This window comes from Ranitomeya variabilis, chromosome 5, assembly GCF_051348905.1.
Source record: "Ranitomeya variabilis isolate aRanVar5 chromosome 5, aRanVar5.hap1, whole genome shotgun sequence".
In the NCBI taxonomy this organism is placed as follows: Eukaryota; Metazoa; Chordata; class Amphibia; order Anura; family Dendrobatidae; genus Ranitomeya; species Ranitomeya variabilis.
Window position 1 is genome coordinate 10276845 of NC_135236.1, and position 20730 is coordinate 10297574.

Consider the following 20730-nt stretch of genomic DNA (forward strand, 5'->3'; position numbering starts at 1 on the left):
TGTTATGACCCCAATGGCAGAGGGTCTCAGGAATCAATACCAAGTCTGCAAACACAAAAAAACAGCTCCTAGGGCAGTGGTAACTGAGCTGACCATATATCTAATCCTAGCACCACAAATAGCAGCAGCCGGGGAACGTGCCTACGTTGGTTCTAGACGTCTCGCGCCAGCCGGAGAACTAACTACCCCTAGAAGGGAAAAGATAGACCTTTCTTGCCTCCAGAGAAAAGACCCCAAAAGTTGGATACAAGCCCCAACAAATAATAACGGTGAGGTAAGAGGAAAAGACAAACGTAAGAATGAGCTAGGTATTTAGCAAAGAGAGGCCCACTGACTAATAGAAGAATATAGTAAGATGACTTATATGGTCAGCAAAAACCCTATCAAAATATCCACGCTGGAAATTCAAGAACCCCCGAACCGTCTAACGGCCCGGGGGGAGAACACCAGCCCCCTAGAGCTTCCTGCAAAATCAGGAATCACATTTAGTACAAGCTGGACAAAAACTAAGAGCAAAGCAAATAACCAAAAAACAAGGAAGCAGGACTTAGCTTAATTTTGCACGAACCCGGACCAGCAGACAGGAGCAAACAGAAAGGATCTGATTACAACGATGCCAGGCACTGGACTAAGGATCCAGGAAGCTTATATAGCAACTCCCCTGGACTAACGACCCAGGTGGGTGCCAAACTGAGGAAAGACAATCCCAGAGTCATATCACTAGTAACCACAAGAGGGAGCCAAAAAGTCTAATTCACAACACAGTGACACATTGAGGAGATGGTGACACATTGAGGAGACGGTGACATACTGAGGAGACGGTGACATATTGAGGAGACGGTGACATACTGAGGAGACGGTGACATACTGAGGAGACGGTGATATATTGAGGAGACGGTGATATACTGAGGAGACGGTGACATATTGAGGAGACGGTGATATATTGAGGAGACTGTGATATATTGAGGAAACGGTGATATATTGAGGAGATGGTGACATATTGAGGAAACGGTGATATATTGAGGAGCCGGTGATATATTGAGGAGACGGTGACATACTGAGGAGCCGGTGATATATTGAGGAGATGGTGACATATTGAGGAGACGGTGATATATTGAGGAGATGGTGACATATTGAGGAGACGGTGACATACTGAGGAGCCGGTGATATATTGAGGAGACGGTGACATACTGAGGAGACGGTGATATATTGAGGAGATGGTGACATACTGAGGAGCCGGTGACACATTGAGGAGACGGTGACATACTGAGGAGACGGTGACACATTGAGGAGACGGTGACATACTGAGGAGACGGTGATATATTGAGGAGACGGTGATATATTGAGGACACGGTGATATATTGAGGAGATGGTGACATATTGAGGAGACGGTGACATATTGAGGAGACGGTGACATACTGAGGAGACGGTGACACATTGAGGAGACGGTGACATACTGAGGAGACGGTGATATATTGAGGAGACGGTGATATATTGAGGACACGGTGATATATTGAGGAGATGGTGACACATTGAGGAGCCGGTGATATATTGAGGAGACGGTGATATATTGAGGAGACTGTGGTATATTGAGGAGACGGTGATATATTGAGGAGAGGGTGACACATTGAGGAGACGGTGACACATTGAGGAGACGGTGACATATTGAGGAGACGGTGTCACATTGAGGAGATGGTGACATACTGAGGAGACGGTGACACATTGAGGAGACGGTGATATATTGAGGAGACGGTGACATATTGAGGAGACGGTGATATATTGAGGAGACGGTGATATATTGAGGAGACGGTGACACATTGAGGAGACGGTGATATAGTGAGATGGTGATATATTGAGGACACGGTGATATATTGAGGAGACGGTGACACATTGAGGAGACGGTGATATAGTGAGGAGACGGTGATATATTGAGGAGACGGTGATATATTGAGGAGACGGTGATATATTGAGGAGACTGTGGTATATTGAGGACACGGTGATATATTGAGGAGAGGGTGATATATTGCGGAGCCGGTGATATATTGAGGAGAGGGTGACACATTGAGGAGACGGTGTCACATTGAGGAGATGGTGACACATTGAGGAGACGGTGACATATTGAGGAGACGGTGATATACTGAGGAGCCGGTGATATATTGAGGAGACGGTGACACATTGAGGAGACGGTGATATATTGAGGAGACGGTGACACATTGAGGAGACGGTGATATATTGAGGAGACGGTGATATACTGAGGAGACGGTGATATCCTGAGGAGATGGTGATATACTGAGGAGATGGTGATATACTGAGGAGACGGTGATATATTGAGGACACGGTGACATATTGAGGAGATGGTGACACATTGAGGAGCCGGTGATATATTGAGGAGACGGTGACACATTGAGGAGACGGTGATATACTGAGGAGACGGTGACACATTGAGGAGACGGTGATATACTGAGGAGACGGTGACATACTGAGGAGCCGGTGATATATTGAGGAGACGGTGACACATTGAGGAGACGGTGATATATTGAGGAGACGGTGACACATTGAGGAGACGGTGATATATTGAGGAGACGGTGATATACTGAGGAGACGGTGACATACTGAGGAGCCGGTGATATATTGAGGAGACGGTGATATATTGAGGAGACGGTGATATAGTGAGATGGTGATATACTGAGGAGACGGTGATATACTGAGGAGACGGTGTCACATTGAGGAGATGGTGTCACATTGAGGAGCCGGTGATATATTGAGGAGACGGTGATATATTGAGGAGATGGTGACACATTGAGGAGCCGGTGATATAGTGAGATGGTGATATACTGAGGAGACGGTGATATATTGAGGAGACGGTGATATACTGAGGAGACGGTGTCACATTGAGGAGACGGTGATATCCTGAGGAGACGGTGATATACTGAGGAGACGGTGATATATTGAGGAGACGGTGTCACATTGAGGAGACGGTGATATATTGAGGAGACGGTGATATACTGAGGAGACGGTGATATATTGAGGAGACGGTGATATACTGAGGAGACGGTGTCACATTGAGGAGACGGTGATATATTGAGGAGACGGTGATATACTGAGGAGACGGTGATATATTGAGGAGACGGTGATATATTGAGGAGATGGTGACACATTGAGGAGCCGGTGATATATTGAGGAGATGGTGACACATTGAGGAGCCGGTGATATACTGAGGAGACGGTGACACATTGAGGAGACGGTGATATCCTGAGGAGATGGTGATATCCTGAGGAGACGGTGATATCCTGAGGAGATGGTGATATACTGAGGAGCCGGTGATATATTGAGGAGCCGGTGATATACTGAGGAGACGGTGATATATTGAGGACACGGTGACATATTGAGGAGACGGTGACACATTGAGGAGCCGGTGACACATTGAGGAGACGGTGATATCCTGAGGAGATGGTGATATATTGAGGAGCCGGTGATATCCTGAGGAGACGGTGATATCCTGAGGAGACGGTGGCACGGTGGCACTGGCTGAGCTCTGGTAGGGGGTGTTGTGGGGGGCACAGACTTTTCCCACTGTGACATCACTGAATGATGACTATTTCATGATAATGCAGGAACATATTGCACCACCCCCATCTTAGGGCCGGCAGGGGGCAGTGTGCGAAGTTGTGACTTTCAGATGGTCACGTGGCTGCCCCCCCATGTGAGGCCAACTCACCATTTACCGCATGCGCAGTATGCTGTGCGGATGTCATTTCTTTTCCACCTCTTTCCTTTTGCGCATGCGTTCGAACTGCTGGGAGCATTGGTTCTACGTCAGGCCTACATTGTGCATGCGCAGTAGTGATCTGGCCGCGCCCTGCCCCGCAGCCCGCGCATGGAGCCTCTGACCACAGTCACGCCTCCGTCTCCTGTCTGCGCCTGAGTAGTCCCCGCCCCCACTGTGACGTCATTGACGACCGGCATCGCGCCATATATAAAGGGGCGGGGCTGGCGGGATAGGATCCTGCGCGCGCATCAGCCACAGCCGCACGAGGCAGCTACACCCGCCAACACCCGAGACCACCGAGAGCCGCCCGCTATGTCTTGGCAGGATTACATCACGAATCTCATGGGCCCCGACATGCGGGACGCCGTCATCTGCGGGTACAAGCCCTTCTCCGTGTGGGCCGCGGAGTGCGGGGGAGAGCTGTGCAAGATCACGGTGAGTGACGGGCGCGGCCCGGGCGGAGGACGGGTGTGCGGGCCACAGCGTGACTGTTACACCGGGTGTGGCCAGTGTGCGGGGCCAATGTGCGGGGCCAATGTGCGGGGCCAATGTGCGGGGCCAGTGTGCGGGGCCAATGTGCGGGGCTGAGGCCCCCGGGCCGGTGATGGCCTCTGGGGTCCTGGGTTATGGGGGTCTCTGCCATTCTGTATTGTGGGGGTCCTGTATTGTGGGGGGCTCAGGATCATATAGGGTGGGCCCTTGGCCTCCTGTGTTATGGGGGTCAGCATCACCCAATGGGGCCCCGTGTCCTCCTGTATTGGGGGCTCAGGATCACCTGGTGGGGGTCTCTGTCCTCCTGTAGTGTGGGGGGATCAGTATCACCCAATGGGGCCCCGTGTCCTCCTGTATTGGGGGCTCAGGATCACCTGGTGGGGGCCCTGTGCCCTCCTGTAGTGTGGGGGGATCAGTATCACCCAATGGGGACCCTGTCATTCTGTATTGTGGGTGTCCTGTTATGGGGGCTCAAAATCATAGTGGGGGTGTTTCCTCCTGTATTGGGGGCTCAGGATCACCTGGTGGGTGTCTCTGCCATTCTGTATTGTGGGGGTCCTGTTATGGGGGGCTCAGGATCATAGTGGGGGCCCGTGTCCTCCTGTATTGGGGCTCAGGATCACCTGGTGGGTGTCTCTGGCATTCTATATTGCGGGGGTCCTGTTATGGGGGGGCTCAGGATCACATTGTGGGGGCCCTTGGCCTCCTGTATTGTGGGGGCCCTTGGCCTCCTGTATTGTGGGGGGCCCTTGGCCTCCCAAACTGCAGCTTCCCCCTATATAATGGGGTCTCCTGTATCGGGGTGCTGACTTTGTACGGTGGTGACCTGGGAGCGCTGGGTGCTGCCTCAGCTCCTGCACTTCCCCTTTCCTGCAGCTGTCCTGCATCATGAGCTGGAGCTTGTAGTCTGTTCTGGGGGTCTTGGTCTCTTTTCTGGCTTCTCTTCCTGTAGTGAAGCCCCCCCAGGGCCTGTGATTGTCTGTACAGGGTCTTCCTGTAGCAGTGCCCCCCCATGCTGCTGCCCTGTGACTGGAGGGGGTGATGCAGGTGGTCGGGGCACCTGGTAGTGAGGGGCTGCGGCTTCTGTATGGTAGTGGGTGTCAATGGTCAGTGATGGTGCCGGCTCGTGCCCGGACCCTGGTGTGAGGCTGGCCTATCTGATGCTGCCTAGTTCAGCTGAGGGCGCTCTCTTCCTTGGAGCGGCTGGGGGTTCTCTGTGGTGGTGGTGGAGGAGCGGCTGGGGGTTCTCTGTGGTGGTGGAGGAGCGGCTGGGGGTACTCGGTGGTGGTGGAGGAGCGGCTGGGGGTACTCGGTGGTGGTGGTGGAGGAGCGGCTGGGGGTTCTCGGTGGTGGTGGAGGAGCGGCTGGGGGTTCTCCGTGGTGGTGGAGGAGCGGCTGGGGGTTCTCGGTGGTGGAGGAGCGGCTGGGGGTTCTCTGTGGTGGTGGAGGAGCGGCTGGGGGTTCTCCGTGGTGGTGGAGGAGCGGCTGGGGGTTCTCCGTGGTGGTGGAGGAGCGGCTGGGGGTTCTCCGTGGTGGTGGAGGAGCGGCTGGGGGTTCTCCTCCTTCGCTGCAGCCGCTTGTGACTACTTTGCCTATAAAAGGATAAGAGCGCAGTAATGGGAAGATGTGGAGGGAAGTGCGGCCTCTCGCTGTACAGGAAGTCCTCGCCTCTCCCGCTGCAGTGTAACCTCACCTAGAAGGCAAACACATGGGGGTGCCGATATTTGGGGGCTCAGTCGCCCTGTAGGAGCATTGACCTCCACGTGGCCTGGCTGATAACAGCGAGCAGTAAACATCTTCCTGGTGCCCGCACTCGTTATGTGCCCAATGCTCCAGGCACATCTGGGCCAACTCTCGCCCCTGTGCTTATCTCTGCCCTTATCTCAGGGGGATCTTGAGCTGCTGCATCCTGCAGGATCTGGGGGGGGGGGGGGGGGGCACATACTCTGCATTCCTGAGACCTGACGGGACAGGCCCTGCGCTGCAGCTGTCTCTTCTCAGGCCCTCAGGTGCGCTCTGGGGCTCGGGTATAGTCGGCCCCTCTGCTGTGGCCATTACTGATGCAGCGGTCTCTGCTCAGGCCCTGGGGTGCACTCTGGGGCTCAGGTATAGTCGGCCCCTCTGCTGTGGCCATTACTGATGCAGCAGTGATCGGTGGCAGCAGTCTCTGCTCAGGCCCTGGGGTGCACTCTGGGGCTCGGGTATAGTCGGCCCCTCTGCTGTGGCCATTACTGATGCAGCAGTGATCGGTGGCAGCAGTCTCTGCTCAGGCCCTGGGGTGCACTCTGGGGCTCGGGTATAGTCGGCCCCTCTGCTGTGGCCATTACTGATGCAGCGGTCTCTGCTCAGGCCCTGGGGTGCACTCTGGGGCTCAGGTATAGTCGGCCCCTCTGCTGTGGCCATTACTGATGCAGCAGTGATCGGTGGCAGCAGTCTCTGCTCAGGCCCTGGGGTGCACTCTGGGGCTCGGGTATAGTCGGCCCCTCTGCTGTGGCCATTACTGATGCAGCAGTGATCGGTGGCAGCAGTCTCTGCTCAGGCCCTTAGGTGGGCTGTGCTCTGGGGCTCGGGTATAGTCAGCCCCTCTGCTGTGGCCATTACTGATGCAGCGGTCTCTGCTCAGGCCCTGGGGTGCACTCTGGGGCTCAGGTATAGTCGGCCCCTCTGCTGTGGCCATTACTGATGCAGCAGTGATCAGTGGCAGCAGTCTCTGCTCAGGCCCTGGGGTGCACTCTGGGGCTCGGGTACAGTCGGCCCCTCTGCTGTGGCCATTACTGATGCAGCAGTGATCGGTGGCAGCAGTCTCTGCTCAGGCCCTTAGGTGGGCTGTGCTCTGGGGCTCGGGTATAGTCAGCCCCTCTGCTGTGGCCATTACTGATGCAGCAGTGATCGGTGGCAGCAGTCTCTGCTCAGGCCCTCAGGTGGGCTGTGCTCTGGGGCTCGGGTATAGTCAGCCCCTCTGCTGTGGCCATTACTGATGCAGCAGTCTCTGCTCAGGCCCTTAGGTGGGCTGTGCTCTGGGGCTCGGGTATAGTCAGCCCCTCTGCTGTGGCCATTACTGATGCAGCAGTCTCTGCTCAGGCCCTGGGGTGCACTCTGGGGCTCAGGTATAGTCGGCCCCTCTGCTGTGGCCATTACTGATGCAGCAGTGATCGGTGGCAGCGGTCTCTGCTCAGGCCCTGGGGTGCACTCTGGGGCTCAGGTATAGTCGGCCCCTCTGCTGTGGCCATTACTGATGCAGCAGTGATCTGTGGCAGCGGTCTCTGCTCAGGCCCTGGGGTGCACTCTGGGGCTCGGGTATAGTCGGCCCCTCTGCTGTGGCCATTACTGATGCAGCAGTCTCTGCTCAGGCCCTGGGGTGCACTCTGGGGCTCGGGTACAGTCGGCCCCTCTGCTGTGGCCATTACTGATGCAGCAGTGATCGGTGGCAGCAGTCTCTGCTCAGGCCCTTAGGTGGGCTGTGCTCTGGGGCTCGGGTATAGTCAGCCCCTCTGCTGTGGCCATTACTGATGCAGCAGTGATCGGTGGCAGCAGTCTCTGCTCAGGCCCTCAGGTGGGCTGTGCTCTGGGGCTCGGGTATAGTCAGCCCCTCTGCTGTGGCCATTACTGATGCAGCAGTCTCTGCTCAGGCCCTTAGGTGGGCTGTGCTCTGGGGCTCGGGTATAGTCAGCCCCTCTGCTGTGGCCATTACTGATGCAGCAGTCTCTGCTCAGGCCCTGGGGTGCACTCTGGGGCTCAGGTATAGTCGGCCCCTCTGCTGTGGCCATTACTGATGCAGCAGTGATCGGTGGCAGCGGTCTCTGCTCAGGCCCTGGGGTGCACTCTGGGGCTCAGGTATAGTCGGCCCCTCTGCTGTGGCCATTACTGATGCAGCAGTGATCTGTGGCAGCGGTCTCTGCTCAGGCCCTGGGGTGCACTCTGGGGCTCGGGTATAGTCGGCCCCTCTGCTGTGGCCATTACTGATGCAGCAGTGATCGGTGGCAGCGGTCTCTGCTCAGGCCCTCGGGTGCACTCTGGGGCTCGGGTATAGTCGGCCCCTCTGCTGTGGCCATTACTGATGCAGCGGTCTCTCGCAGCGTCGCCTCTCCTGGCTTCCTGCACAGGAAGGATGTGGCCACATGTCTGAGGCTGCGATGTAACACAGGTCTCAGTAACTTCCTCCTGCAGCATGTTCTGGTGTAAGAGGCCACGTGTGGTGCTCTAGTCACATCCAGAGCTGCACGTTACCTGTGACAGCGCCCTGCAGTCTAATGCTAAGCAGTCGCCCCGAGTTGTGGTTCTCCTTGGTGCTCTGCTCCTGGGGCCGCCATCTTTCCTGCTGACACCTGGGTAGGTGGTCGCTGCGGCTCCTTCTCTGCGGCTCCTTCTCTGCTGTATTAATTCTTGGCTTTTTATTCTTTTTGTGGCTCTTCTGTGTCACACCCAGAGCTTCAGCAGAGACTTGTGTAAAATGGCGGCATCTTGTCTTTGCAGGCAGCAGAGGTTAACGCTTTGGTCAGTGAGGATCACTCTTCGTTCTACACCAACGGTCTGACGATCGCAGGTATAAGGTGCAGCCTCCTCAGGGACAACTTCGCTGACTCCTTTACATTGGATGTAAGGACAAAGGCGACAGAAGGGCCGACGTACAACGTGGCCGTTGCCAAATCATGTACAGGTAAGGCCGCGTCCTCCGTGTGGCCGTCTGCTCCAGGACAGAGATGGGCAGTAAGCCTCCTGTGTGACCTGTCTGCCCTGCAGCGTGCTGTCTCCCTGTGCGACCTGCCTGTCTGCCCTGCAGCGTGCTGTCCTCCTGTGTGACCTGCCTGTCTGCCCTGCAGCGTGCTGTCTCCCTGTGTGACCTGCCTGTCTGCCCTGCAGCGTGCTGTCCTCCTGTGTGACCTGCTTGTCTGCCCTGCAGCATGCTGTCCTCCTGTGTGGCCTGCCTGTCTGCCCTGCAGCGTGCTGTCTCCCTGTGTGACCTGCCTGTCTGCCCTGCAGCGTGCTGTCCTCCTGTGTGACCTGCTTGTCTGCCCTGCAGCGTGCTGTCCTCCTGTGTGGCCTGCCTGCCCTGCAGCGTGCTGTCCTCCTGTGTGACCTGCTTGTCTGCCCTGCAGTGTGCTGTCCTCCTGTGTGACCTGCTTGTCTGCCCTGCAGCGTGCTGTCCTCCTGTGACCTGCTTGTCTGCCCTGCAGCGTGCTGTCCTCCTGTGACCTGCTTGTCTGCCCTGCAGCGTGCTGTCCTCCTGTGTGACCTGCCTGTCTGCCCTGTAGCGTGCTGTCGTCCTGTGTGACCTGCCTGTCTCCCCTGCAGCGTGCTGTCGTCCTCTGTGACCTGCTTGTCTGCCCTGCAGCGTGCTGTCCTCCTGTGTGACCTGCCTGTCTGCCCTGTAGCGTGCTGTCGTCCTGTGTGACCTGCCTGTCTCCCCTGCAGCGTGCTGTCGTCCTCTGTGACCTGCTTGTCTGCCCTGCAGCGTGCTGTCGTCCTGTGTGGCCTGCCTGTCTGCCCTGCAGCGTACTGTCGTCCTGTGTGGCCTGCCTGTCTGCCCTGCAGCGTGCTGTCGTCCTGTGTGGCCTGCCTGTCTGCCCTGCAGCGTGCTGTCGTCCTGTGTGGCCTGCCTGTCTGCCCTGCAGCGTGCTGTCGTCCTGTGTGGCCTGCCTGTCTGCCCTGCAGCGTGCTGTCGTCCTGTGTGGCCTGCCTGTCTGCCCTGCAGCGTGCTGTCGTCCTGTGTGGCCTGCCTGTCTGCCCTGCAGCGTGCTGTCCTCCTGTGTGACCTGCCTGTCTGCCCTGTAGCGTGCTGTCGTCCTGTGTGACCTGCCTGTCTGCCCTGCAGCGTGCTGTCGTCCTGTGTGACCTGCCTGTCTGCCCTGCAGCGTGCTGTCGTCCTGTGTGGCCTGCCTGTCTGCCCTGCAGCGTGCTGTCGTCCTGTGTGACCTGCCTGTCTTTGCTGTTCAGCATGCTGTTCTAGTCTTGGGTGTGTAACCTACTCTTCTGTTTCTTGCAGCTCTTATAGTCTTGATGGGAAAAGATGGCACCCATGGGGGAGTTCTCAATACTAAAGTATACACCGTTGCAAAGTATCTGCGAGATCGAAATATGTAAAGCCTGCCCTCCATTACTACTGATCCAGCTGCCAACATCGGACCAACCCAATAATTTCTTGTCTGCCCCTTCTCCCCTTTTTTATCACTTGTTTTTTTGCTTTCCCTGTCATCACAATGAGGTTTTTTTTGGAAGAAAACAAATTTATATCTGATTTAAGAATAAAAAACAATATGCCATGTGTGGTGTGCTGTCATGTGTGTGCTGCTGGGTGAGGGGATGGTGTGGGCTGCTATTTGTAGGGTCACCCCTGCCCATCTCCAGAGCAGGCAGCCATCTGTAGGGTCACCCCTGCCCATCTCAGGAGCAGGCAGCCATCTGTAGGGTCAGGGTCACCGCTGCCCATCTCCGCAGCAGGCAGCCATCTGTAGGGTCAGGGTCACCCCTGCCCATCTCCACAGCTGGCAGCCATCTGTGGGGTCAGGGTCACCCCTGCCCATCTCCACAGCAGGCAGCCATCTGTAGGGTCAGGGTCACTGCTGCCCATCTCCGCAGCAGGCAGCCATCTGTAGGGTCAGGGTCCCCGCTGCCCATCTCCGCAGCAGGCAGCCATCTGTAGGGTCAGGGTCCCCGCTGCCCATCTCCACAGCTGGCAGCCATCTGTAGGGTCAGGGTCCCCGCTGCCCATCTCCACAGCTGGCAGCCATCTGTAGGGTCAGGGTCACTGCTGCCCATCTCCAGAGCAGGTAGCCATCTGTAGGGTCAGGGTCACCGCTGCCCATCTCCGCAGCAGGCAGCCATCTGTAGGGTCAGGGTCACTGCTGCCCATCTCCACAGCAGGCAGCCATCTGTAGGGTCAGGGTCCCCGCTGCCCATCTCCGCAGCTTCTTGCATCAGATGCTTCATGGAGACTGGAATTAGGACTTCTGGTCTCCAGCCCCACAGACTGTAGCACCTCCAGTCACTAAGTGGGGTGACAGCAGATATGGGGCCACGCATGTAAAACTGACTACAGAGCTACAATTAAATGGTAGTTTTTTTTTTAAACTAATTTGCTGTCTAAGTGGGTGGGGTCAACTTTCCCTGGGGCGTGTATTTGTATATTGCTGACAAATGAAAAGCAGGGGGCAACACCATGGACAGACAATAACCCCTCCATAGCTCAGAGCCTGCTCCTTGTGAGGTGTGGATTCAGTGCTTTGTCACACTACACACTCTGTTCTGCTGCACTGACCCTTCCCCACTGCACCCTGTAGGTCCGTGTATCTACATCTCACACTGAATAACCTGTGCTATAAAGGGGTCTTAGAATGTCTGCTTATGATTGGCCAGCACCATGCAGGGTGAGTACCCACCCCAGTGCTAGGTGGCCACCCACCCAGTGCAGGCTGCCTGTAAACCCTCCCCACCATACAGGCAGAAAAGTACACACTAGGGGTGCAGGCTGACTGGCCACACCCACCATACAGGGGAGAAGTACACCCCCTAGTGCAGGCTGACTGGCCACACCCACCATACAGGGGAGAAGTACACCCCCTAGTGCAGGCTGGCCACACCCACCATACAGGGGAGAAGTACACCCCCTAGTGCAGGCTGGCTGGCCACACCCACCATACAGGGGAGAAGTACACCCCCTAGTGCAGGCTGACTGGCCACACCCACCATACAGGGGAGAAGTACACCCCTTAGTGCAGGCTGACTGGCCACACCCACCATACAGGGGAGAAGTACACCCCCTAGTGCAGGCTGGCCGGCCACACCCACCATACAGGGGAGAAGTACACCCCCTAGTGCAGGCCGACTGGCCGGCCACACCCACCATACAGGGGAGAAGTACACCCCCTAGTGCAGGCTGACTGGCCACACCCACCATACAGGGGAGAAGTACACCCCCTAGTGCAGGCTGACTGGCCACACCCACCGTACAGGGGAGAAGTACACCCCCTAGTGCAGGCTGACTGGCCACACCCACCATACAGGGGAGAATTACACCCCCCTAGTGCAGGCTGACTGGCCACACCCACCGTACAGGGGAGAAGTACACCCCCTAGTGCAGGCTGACTGGCCGGCCACACCCACCGTACAGGGGAGAAGTACACCCCCTAGTGCAGGCTGACTGGCCGGCCACACCCACCATACAGGGGAGAAGTACACCCCCTAGTGCAGGCTGACTGGCCGGCCACACCCACCATACAGGGGAGAAGTACACCCCCTAGTGCAGGCTGACTGGCCGGCCACACCCACCATACAGGGGAGAAGTACACCCCCTAGTGCAGGCTGACTGGCCGGCCACACCCACCATACAGGGGAGAAGTACACCCTCTAGTGCAGGCTGACTGGCCGGCCACACCCACCATACAGGGGAGAAGTACACCCCCTAGTGCAGGCTGACTGGCCGGCCACACCCACCATACAGGGGAGAAGTACACCCCCTAGTGCAGGCTGGCTGGCCACACCCACCATACAGGGGAGAAGTACACCCCCTAGTGCAGGCTGACTGGCCACACCCACCATACAGGGGAGAAGTACACCCCCTAGTGCAGGCAGACTGGCCACACCCACCGTACAGGGGAGAAGTACACCCCCCTAGTGCAGGCTGGCCGGCCACACCCACCGTACAGGGGAGAAGTACACCCCCTAGTGCAGGCCGGCTGGCCACACCCACCATACAGGGGAGAAGTACACCCCCTAGTGCAGGCAGACTGGCCACACCCACCATACAGGGGAGAAGTACACCCCTAGTGCAGGCTGACTGGCCGGCCACACCCACCATACAGGGGAGAAGCTCAATAGCTACTGACTACTGTGATTTCCATGAAGGCAGACTGAAACCATCTTCTCCCCTCTGCAGCCGCCATCACCTCCTGCTCAACATGAAAAACTTTGTGTATATAAAGGTTCTCAAACGCGGGTTGACATATTCATTCCATGCACTGTACACTTCCTGGCCTTCATGACAACACTGCAGTAATCCAGAGGGAAGAGGCGCTTGTTGGGCAGAACCAGGACGTGGTGTGAAGTCATTCTGGGCCGACCTCTTCTTTATGAAGGGCGTTTACTGCAGGCCTCAGCGCTACCAGGCAGATCACACTCCCTCCTGCCCCTTCCTGATCCTGGCAGTCAGACCAGAGACCGGGATTCTGCACCTTCTGCTGATGGGACAGTGACCGCTGACATCACGGTGACGGGGCCGCGTCTTCTGTCAGTGACCGCTGACATCACAGTGACGGGGCCGCGTCTTCTCCTGTCAGTGACCGCTGACATCACGGTGACAGGGCCGCGTCTTCTCCTGTCAGTGACCGCTGACATCACGGTGACGGGGCCACGTCTTCTCCTGTCAGTGACCGCTGACATCACGGTGACGGGGCCGCGTCTTCTCCTGTCAGTGACCGCTGACATCACGGTGACGGGGCCGCGTCTTCTCCTGTCAGTGACCGCTGACATCACGGTGATGGGGCCGCGTCTTCTCCTGTCAGTGACCGCTGACATCACAGTGACGGGGCCGCGTCTTCTCCTGTCAGTGACCGCTGACATCACGGTGACAGGGCCGCGTCTTCTCCTGTCGGTGACCGCTGACATCACGGTGATGGGGCCGCGTCTTCTCCTGTCAGTGACCGCTGACATCACGGTGACGGGGCCACGTCTTCTCCTGTCAGTGACCGCTGACATCACGGTGACGGGGCCGCGTCTTCTCCTGTCAGTGACCGCTGACATCACGGTGACGGGGCCGCGTCTTCTCCTGTCAGTGACCGCTGACATCACGGTGATGGGGCCGCGTCTTCTCCTGTCAGTGACCGCTGACATCACGGTGACAGGGCCGCGTCTTCTCCTGTCAGTGACCGCTGACATCACGGTGACAGGGCCGCGTCTTCTCCTGTCGGTGACCGCTGACATCACGGTGACAGGGCCGCGTCTTCTCCTGTCAGTGACCGCTGACATCACGGTGACGGGGCCGCGTCTTCTCCTGTCAGTGACCGCTGACATCACGGTGATGGGGCCGCGTCTTCTCCTGTCAGTGACCGCTGACATCACGGTGACGGGGCCGCGTCTTCTCCTGTCAGTGACCGCTGACATCACGGTGACGGGGCCACGTCTTCTCCTGTCAGTGACCGCTGACATCACGGTGACGGGGCCGCGTCTTCTCCTGTCAGTGACCGCTGACATCACGGTGACGGGGCCGCGTCTTCTCCTGTCAGTGACCGCTGACATCACGGTGACGGGGCCGCGTCTTCTGTCAGTGACCGCTGACATCACGGTGACGGGGCCGCGTCTTCTCCTGTCAGTGACCGCTGACATCACGGTGACGGGGCCGCGTCTTCTCCTGTCAGTGACCGCTGACATCACGGTGACGGGGCCGCGTCTTCTCTGCCGTCGGTGACCGTGACAGGGCCGCGTCTTCTATCAGTGACCGCTGACATCACGGTGACGGGGCCACGTCTTTTCCTGTCGGTGACCGCTGACCTCACGGTGACGGGGCCGCGTCTTTTCCTGTCGGTGACCGCTGACATCACGGTGATGGGGCCGTGTCTTCTCCTGTCGGTGACCGCTGACATCACGGTGACTGGGCCGCGTCTTCTATCAGTGACCGCTGACATCACGGTGACGGGGCCGCGTCTTTTCCTGTCGGTGACCGCTGACATCACGGTGACGGGGCCGTGTCTTCTCCTGTCAGTGACCGCTGACATCACGGTGACGGGGCCGCGTCTTCTCCTGTCAGTGACCGCTGACATCACGGTGACGGGGCCGCGTCTTCTGTCGGTGACCGCTGACATCACGGTGACAGGGCAGTTTCTTCTGTCGGTGACCGCTGACATCACGGTGACAGGGCCGCGTCTTTTCCTGTCGGTGACCGCTGACATCACGGTGACGGGGCCGCGTCTTTTCCTGTCGGTGACCGCTGACATCACGGTGACAGGGCCGCGTCTTCTCCTGTCAGTGACCGCTGACATCACGGTGACAGGGCCGCGTCTTCTCCTGTCAGTGACCGCTGATCTCAGTGACCGGGCCGTGTCTTCTCTGCCGTCGGTGACCCCTCCATGCTGACATCACGGTGACAGGGCTGCGTCTTCTATCGGTGACCGCTGACATCACAGTGACGGGGCCGTGTCTTCTCTGCCGTCGGTGACCGTGACGGGGTCGCGTCTTCTGTCAGTGACCGCTGACATCACAGTGACGGGGCCGCGTCTTCTGTCAGTGACCGCTGACATCACGGTGACGGGGCCGCGTCTTCTCCTGTCAGTGACCGCTGATATCCGTGACGGGGCCGTGTCATCTCTGCCGTCGGTGACCGCTGACATCACGGTGACGGGGCCGCGTCTATCAGTGACCGCTGACATCACGGTGACGGGGCCGCGTCTTCTCCTGTCAGTGACCGCTGACATCACGGTGACGGGGCCGCGTCTTCTGTCAGTGACCGCTGACATCACGGTGACGGGGCCGCGTCTTCTCCTGTCAGTGACCGCTGACATCACGGTGACAGGGCCGCGTCTTTTCCTGTCGGTGACCGCTGACATCACGGTGACGGGGCCGCGTCTTCTCCTGTCTGTGACCACTGATATCCATGACAGGGCCGTGTCATCTCTGCCATCGGTGACCCCTCCATGCTGACATCACGGTGACGGGGCCGCGTCTTCTCCTGTCTGTGACCACTGATATCCATGACAGGGCCGTGTCATCTCTGCCATCGGTGACCCCTCCATGCTGACATCACGGTGACGGGGCCGCGTCTTCTGTCAGCTGCATCAGGGGTAGGCGCAGTAACCGCTAAAGCTGACGCCACAACGACCAGGCTGGTTCCGAGCCACCATATCACTGTTAGGCGATGTACACACATTGCGGGTTTCCTGCGGATCCGTGTTTTGTTTTGTTTTTTTAGCGCTAAAAAGCTGCAGATCCACAAGTGATTTACAGAACAATATAAATCAATGGCAAATAAAAATGCTGTGCGGAAACATCCACATGGAAACGCAGCAGATTAAAAAAAAAAAAAAGACCATGTCAATTCTTTTTGCAGATTTGCTGCGTTTCTGCACCCATTCCATAATAGAAATCCGCAGGGGTAAAAAAAAAAAGGAAGAAATCCGCACAAAAATCTGCAACGTGTGCACAGACCAAAAAAGGCGCAGATTCTGACCTGCGTTTTCTGCCAAGAAATGTAGAATCTGCACAGAAAATGCCACAGTCAAATCTGCAACGTGTGCACATAGCCTAATACTCTTACTGCCCAAGGTAAATAATTCTGGAGCAGCCCCTTAAGTTTCAGGTTGGTGGACAAGGTCTGATGTGTATAGGGCAGTGTATACAGTGCCTTGCGAAAGTATTCGGCTCCCTGGAACTTTTCAGCCTTTTCCCACATTTCATGCTTCAAACATAACGATACCAAATGTAAATTTTGGTGAAGAATCAACAACAAGTGGAACACAATTGTGAAGTTGAACGAAATGTATTGGTTATTTCACATTTTTGTGGAAATTCAAAACCTGAAAAGTGGGGCGTGCAATATTATTCGGCCCTTGTAACTTAATACTTTGTTGCGCCTCCTTTTGCTGCGATTACAAGTCCCTTGGGGTTTGTCTCTATCAGTTTTGTACATGGAGAGACTGAAATTCTTGCCCATTCTTCCTTGGCAAACAGCTCGAGCTCAGTGAGGTTTGATGGAGATCGTTTGTGGACAGCAGTTTTCAGCTCTTTCCACAGATTCTCGATTGGATTGAGGTCTGGACTCTGACTTGGCCATTCTAACACCTGGATACGTTTATTTGTGAACCATTCCATTGTTGATTTTGCTTTATGTTTGGGATCATTGTCTTGTTGGAAGACAAATCTCCGTCCCAGTCTCAGGTCTTCAGACTCCAACAGGTTTTCCTCAAGAATGGTCCTGTATTTGGCTCCATCCATCTTCCCATCAATTTTAACCATCTTCCCTGTCCCTGCTGAAGAAAAGCAGGCCCAAACCATGATGCTGCCACCACCATGTTTGACAGTGGGGATGGTGTGTTCAGGGTGATGAGCTGTGTTGCCTTTACGCCAAACATATTGTTTGGCATTGTTGCCAAAAAGTCCGATTTTGGTTTCATCTGACCAGAGCACCTTCTTCCACGTTTGGTGTCTCCAGGTGGCTTGTTGCAAACTTTAAACGACACTTTTTATGGATATCTTTGAGAAATGGCTTTCTTCTTGCCACTCTTCCATAAAGGCCAGATTTGTGCAGTGTAGGACTGATTGTTGTCCTATGGACAGACTGCCCCACCTCAGCTGTAGATCTCTGCAGGTCATCCAGAGTGATCATGGGCCTCTTGGCTGCATCTCTGATCAGTCTTCTCCTTGTTTGAGATGAAAGTTTAGAGGGACGGCCGGGTCTTGGTAGATTTGCAGTGGTATGATACTCCTTCCATTTCAATATGATCGCTTGCACAGTGCTCCTTGGGATGTTTAAAGTTTTGGAAATCATTTTGTATCCAAATCCGGCTTTAAACTTCTCCACAACAGTATCACGGACCTGCCTGTTGTGTTCCTTGGTCTTCATGATGCTCTCTGTGCTTCACACAGAACCGTGAGACTATCACAGAGCAGGTGCATTAATACGGAGACCTGATTACACACAGGTGGATTATATGTATCATCATTAGGCATTTAAATAATTATTTAAATAAATAAATAAATTAAAAAAAAACAATCAGGTTCCTCGCATCGTGTTCTCATACACTTTATGCAGTTAATAGCCTCTGTGTCTGTACTGCTACACACTTAGGCTGATAACTGGTTCATGCAGCTTTACATGAACACCCGAGACTTACACTATGGCTGGTCCAAATAACTAAAGCAATTGTTACCATCCACCTCTCGTGTCTCCCCTTTTCCTCATAGTTTGTAGCTTGCGAGCAGGGCCCTCATTCCTCCTGGTATCTGTTGTGAACTGTGATTTCTGTTATGCTGTAATGTCTATTGTCTGTACAAGTCCCCTCTATAAGTTGTAAAGCGCTGCGGAATATGTTGGCGCTATATAAATAAAATTATTATTATTATTTAGGACAACATTGGATCATTCAGAGATCCACAATGAACTTCTGGAGTGAGTTTGCTGCACTGAAAGTAAAGGGGCCGAATAATATTGCACGCCCCACTTTTCAGTTTTTGAATTTCCACAAAAATGTAAAATAACCAATAAATTTCGTTCAACTTCACAATTGTGTTCCACTTGTTGTTGATTCTCCACCAAAAATTTACATTTGGTATCTTTATGTTTGAAGCATGATATGTGGGAAAAGGTTGAAAAGTTCCGGGGGGCTGAATACTTTCGCAAGGCACTGTCCAGGCCATCAGAGACCCCACTGCTGTAATGTGAGGGGCTGCAGGGACCAGTCTGACCACTATTCTCCATGATGATGGCAGAGTAACCCTGCTCCACACACGGTGTACAGTGCACCCCCTGCTGGAGAGCTCCAGCCCTGTGATTATCGGCCAGGTGTTTACTTTCTGGGCCGGTCTGCAGGGAGTGGCGCAAGACTAATCCTGCGGTTCCTCCAACCATGTACACGGAGGCAGCTCCCTACAGTTAGTCATCACCATGGAAACATGGCTGACAGGAAACAAACGCACTGGTGAGGGGGAAACCGAGCACTGATGAGCCAAATGAATGGTTAGGTGGGCTGTCAGTGCAAGACAAGACGCGAGGACCCCACCGCACCCCGAGTACAAGATGTGCAGGAAGAGATGCGAGGACCCCACCATGCCCCTAGTACAAGATGTGCAGGAAGAGACGCAAGGACCCCACCATGCCCCTAGTACAAGATGTGCAGGAAGAGACGCGAGGACCCCACCGTGCCCCTAGTACAAGATGTGCAGGAAGAGACGCGAGGACCCCACCGTGCCCCTAGTACAAGATGTGCAGGAAGAGACGCAAGGACCCCACCGTGCCCCTAGTACAAGATGTGCAGAAGAGACACGAGGACCCCACCGTGCCCCGAGTACAAGATGTGCAGGAAGAGACGCGAGGACCCCACCGTGCCCCTAGTACAAGATGTGCAGAAGAGAAACGAGGACCCCACCGTGCCCCTAGTACAAGATGTGCAGGAAGAGACGCAAGGACCCCACCGTGCCCCTAGTACAAGATGTATAGGAAGAGACGCGAGGACCCCACCATGCCCCTAGTACAAGATGTATAGGAAGAGACGCGAGGGCCCCACCGTGCCCCTAGTACAAGATATGCAGGAAGAGACGCGAGGACCCCACCGTGCCCCGAGTACAAGATGTGCAGAAGAGACGCGAGGACCCCACCATGCCCCTAGTACAAGATGTGCAGGAAGAGACGCGAGGACCCCACCGTGCCCCGAGTACACGATGTATAGGAAGAGACGCGAGGACCCCACCGTGCCCCGAGTACAGGATGTGCAGAAGAGACGCGAGGACCCCACCGCGCCCCGAGTACAAGATGTGCAGGAAGAGACGCGAGGACCCCACCATGCCCTGAGTGCAAGATGTGCAGGAAGAGACGCGAGGGCCCCTCCGTGCCCCGAGTACACGATGTATAGGAAGAGACGCGAGGACCCCACCGTGCCCCTAGTACAAGATGTGCAGGAAGAGACGCGAGGACCCCACCATGCCCTGAGTGCAAGATGTGCAGGAAGAGACGCGAGGGCCCCTCCGTGCCCCGAGTACACGATGTATAGGAAGAGACGCGAGGACCCCACCGCGCCCCGAGTACAGGATGTGCAGAAGAGACGCGAGGACCCCACCGTGCCCCTAGTACAAGATGTGCAGGAAGAGACGCGAGGACCCCACCGTGCCCTGAGTGCAAGATGTGCAGGAAGAGACGCGAGGACCCCGTGCCCCGAATACAAGATCTGCAGCATGAGATGTGATGACCTCGCTGTGCCAGAGGATGACACTTAAGTATGCCGCAGTAGAACAGTGAGTTTTAAAGCTGGTTGCAGCTCTGGCTGGAACTAGAGTAGGATAATTATTATAATTACTATTATCTGTGATTATGGTGAGCTGTAAGGAGCGTTATCCGGGGCGGCACCGGCCTGTACATTATGGTGGTGACTCAGTCCTGGCGCTGCACTCAATGTTACTCAAACACACAGGTTACCACGGAGCCGCCATCATCCCCAGCGGCGTATACTAAGCAGACATATTGTAGCACGGACACACGATGTGTTGAACTCTGGAACCATAGGCCAGTGCTGGCCATATTGTACCGCAGCCACAGGTGTCATACGCGGGAGCCATTGGCGGCCATATTGTACCGCGGCCACAGGTGTCATACGCGGGAGCCATTGGCGGCCATATTGTACCGCGGTCACAGATGTCATAAGCGGGAGCCGTAGGCCAGTGGTGGCCATATTGTACCGCGGTCACAGGTGTCATACGCGGGAGCCGTAGGCCAGTGGCCGCCATATTGTACCGCGGTCACAGGTGTAATACACAGGAGCCGTAGGCCAGTGGCA

The 20730-nt window shown here is 55.9% G+C and overlaps 1 protein-coding gene across 1 annotated transcript; it reads left to right on the forward strand.

The window, feature by feature from the left end:
* The first annotated feature begins 3994 nt into the window (after positions 1–3994).
* PFN1 (profilin 1) lies at positions 3995–10523 on the forward strand. Its single transcript, XM_077261564.1, has 3 exons — positions 3995–4204; positions 8735–8918; positions 10245–10523. Exons 1-3 carry the CDS (start codon positions 4082–4084, stop codon positions 10340–10342), a joined length of 405 nt encoding a protein of 134 aa, XP_077117679.1. The 5' UTR covers positions 3995–4081; the 3' UTR covers positions 10343–10523.
* The last annotated feature ends 10207 nt before the right edge of the window (positions 10524–20730 follow it).

Excerpts from the sequence above, each read along its gene's own strand:
- PFN1 (XM_077261564.1), top strand. The coding sequence starts at position 4,082 with ATGTCTTGGCAGGATTACATCACGAATCTCATGGGCCCCGACATGCGG. Across the intron at positions 4,205-8,734 it reads GAGAGCTGTGCAAGATCACG|GCAGCAGAGGTTAACGCTTT; the intron begins GTGAGTGACGGG and ends TTGTCTTTGCAG. Across the intron at positions 8,919-10,244 it reads CGTTGCCAAATCATGTACAG|CTCTTATAGTCTTGATGGGA; the intron begins GTAAGGCCGCGT and ends TGTTTCTTGCAG.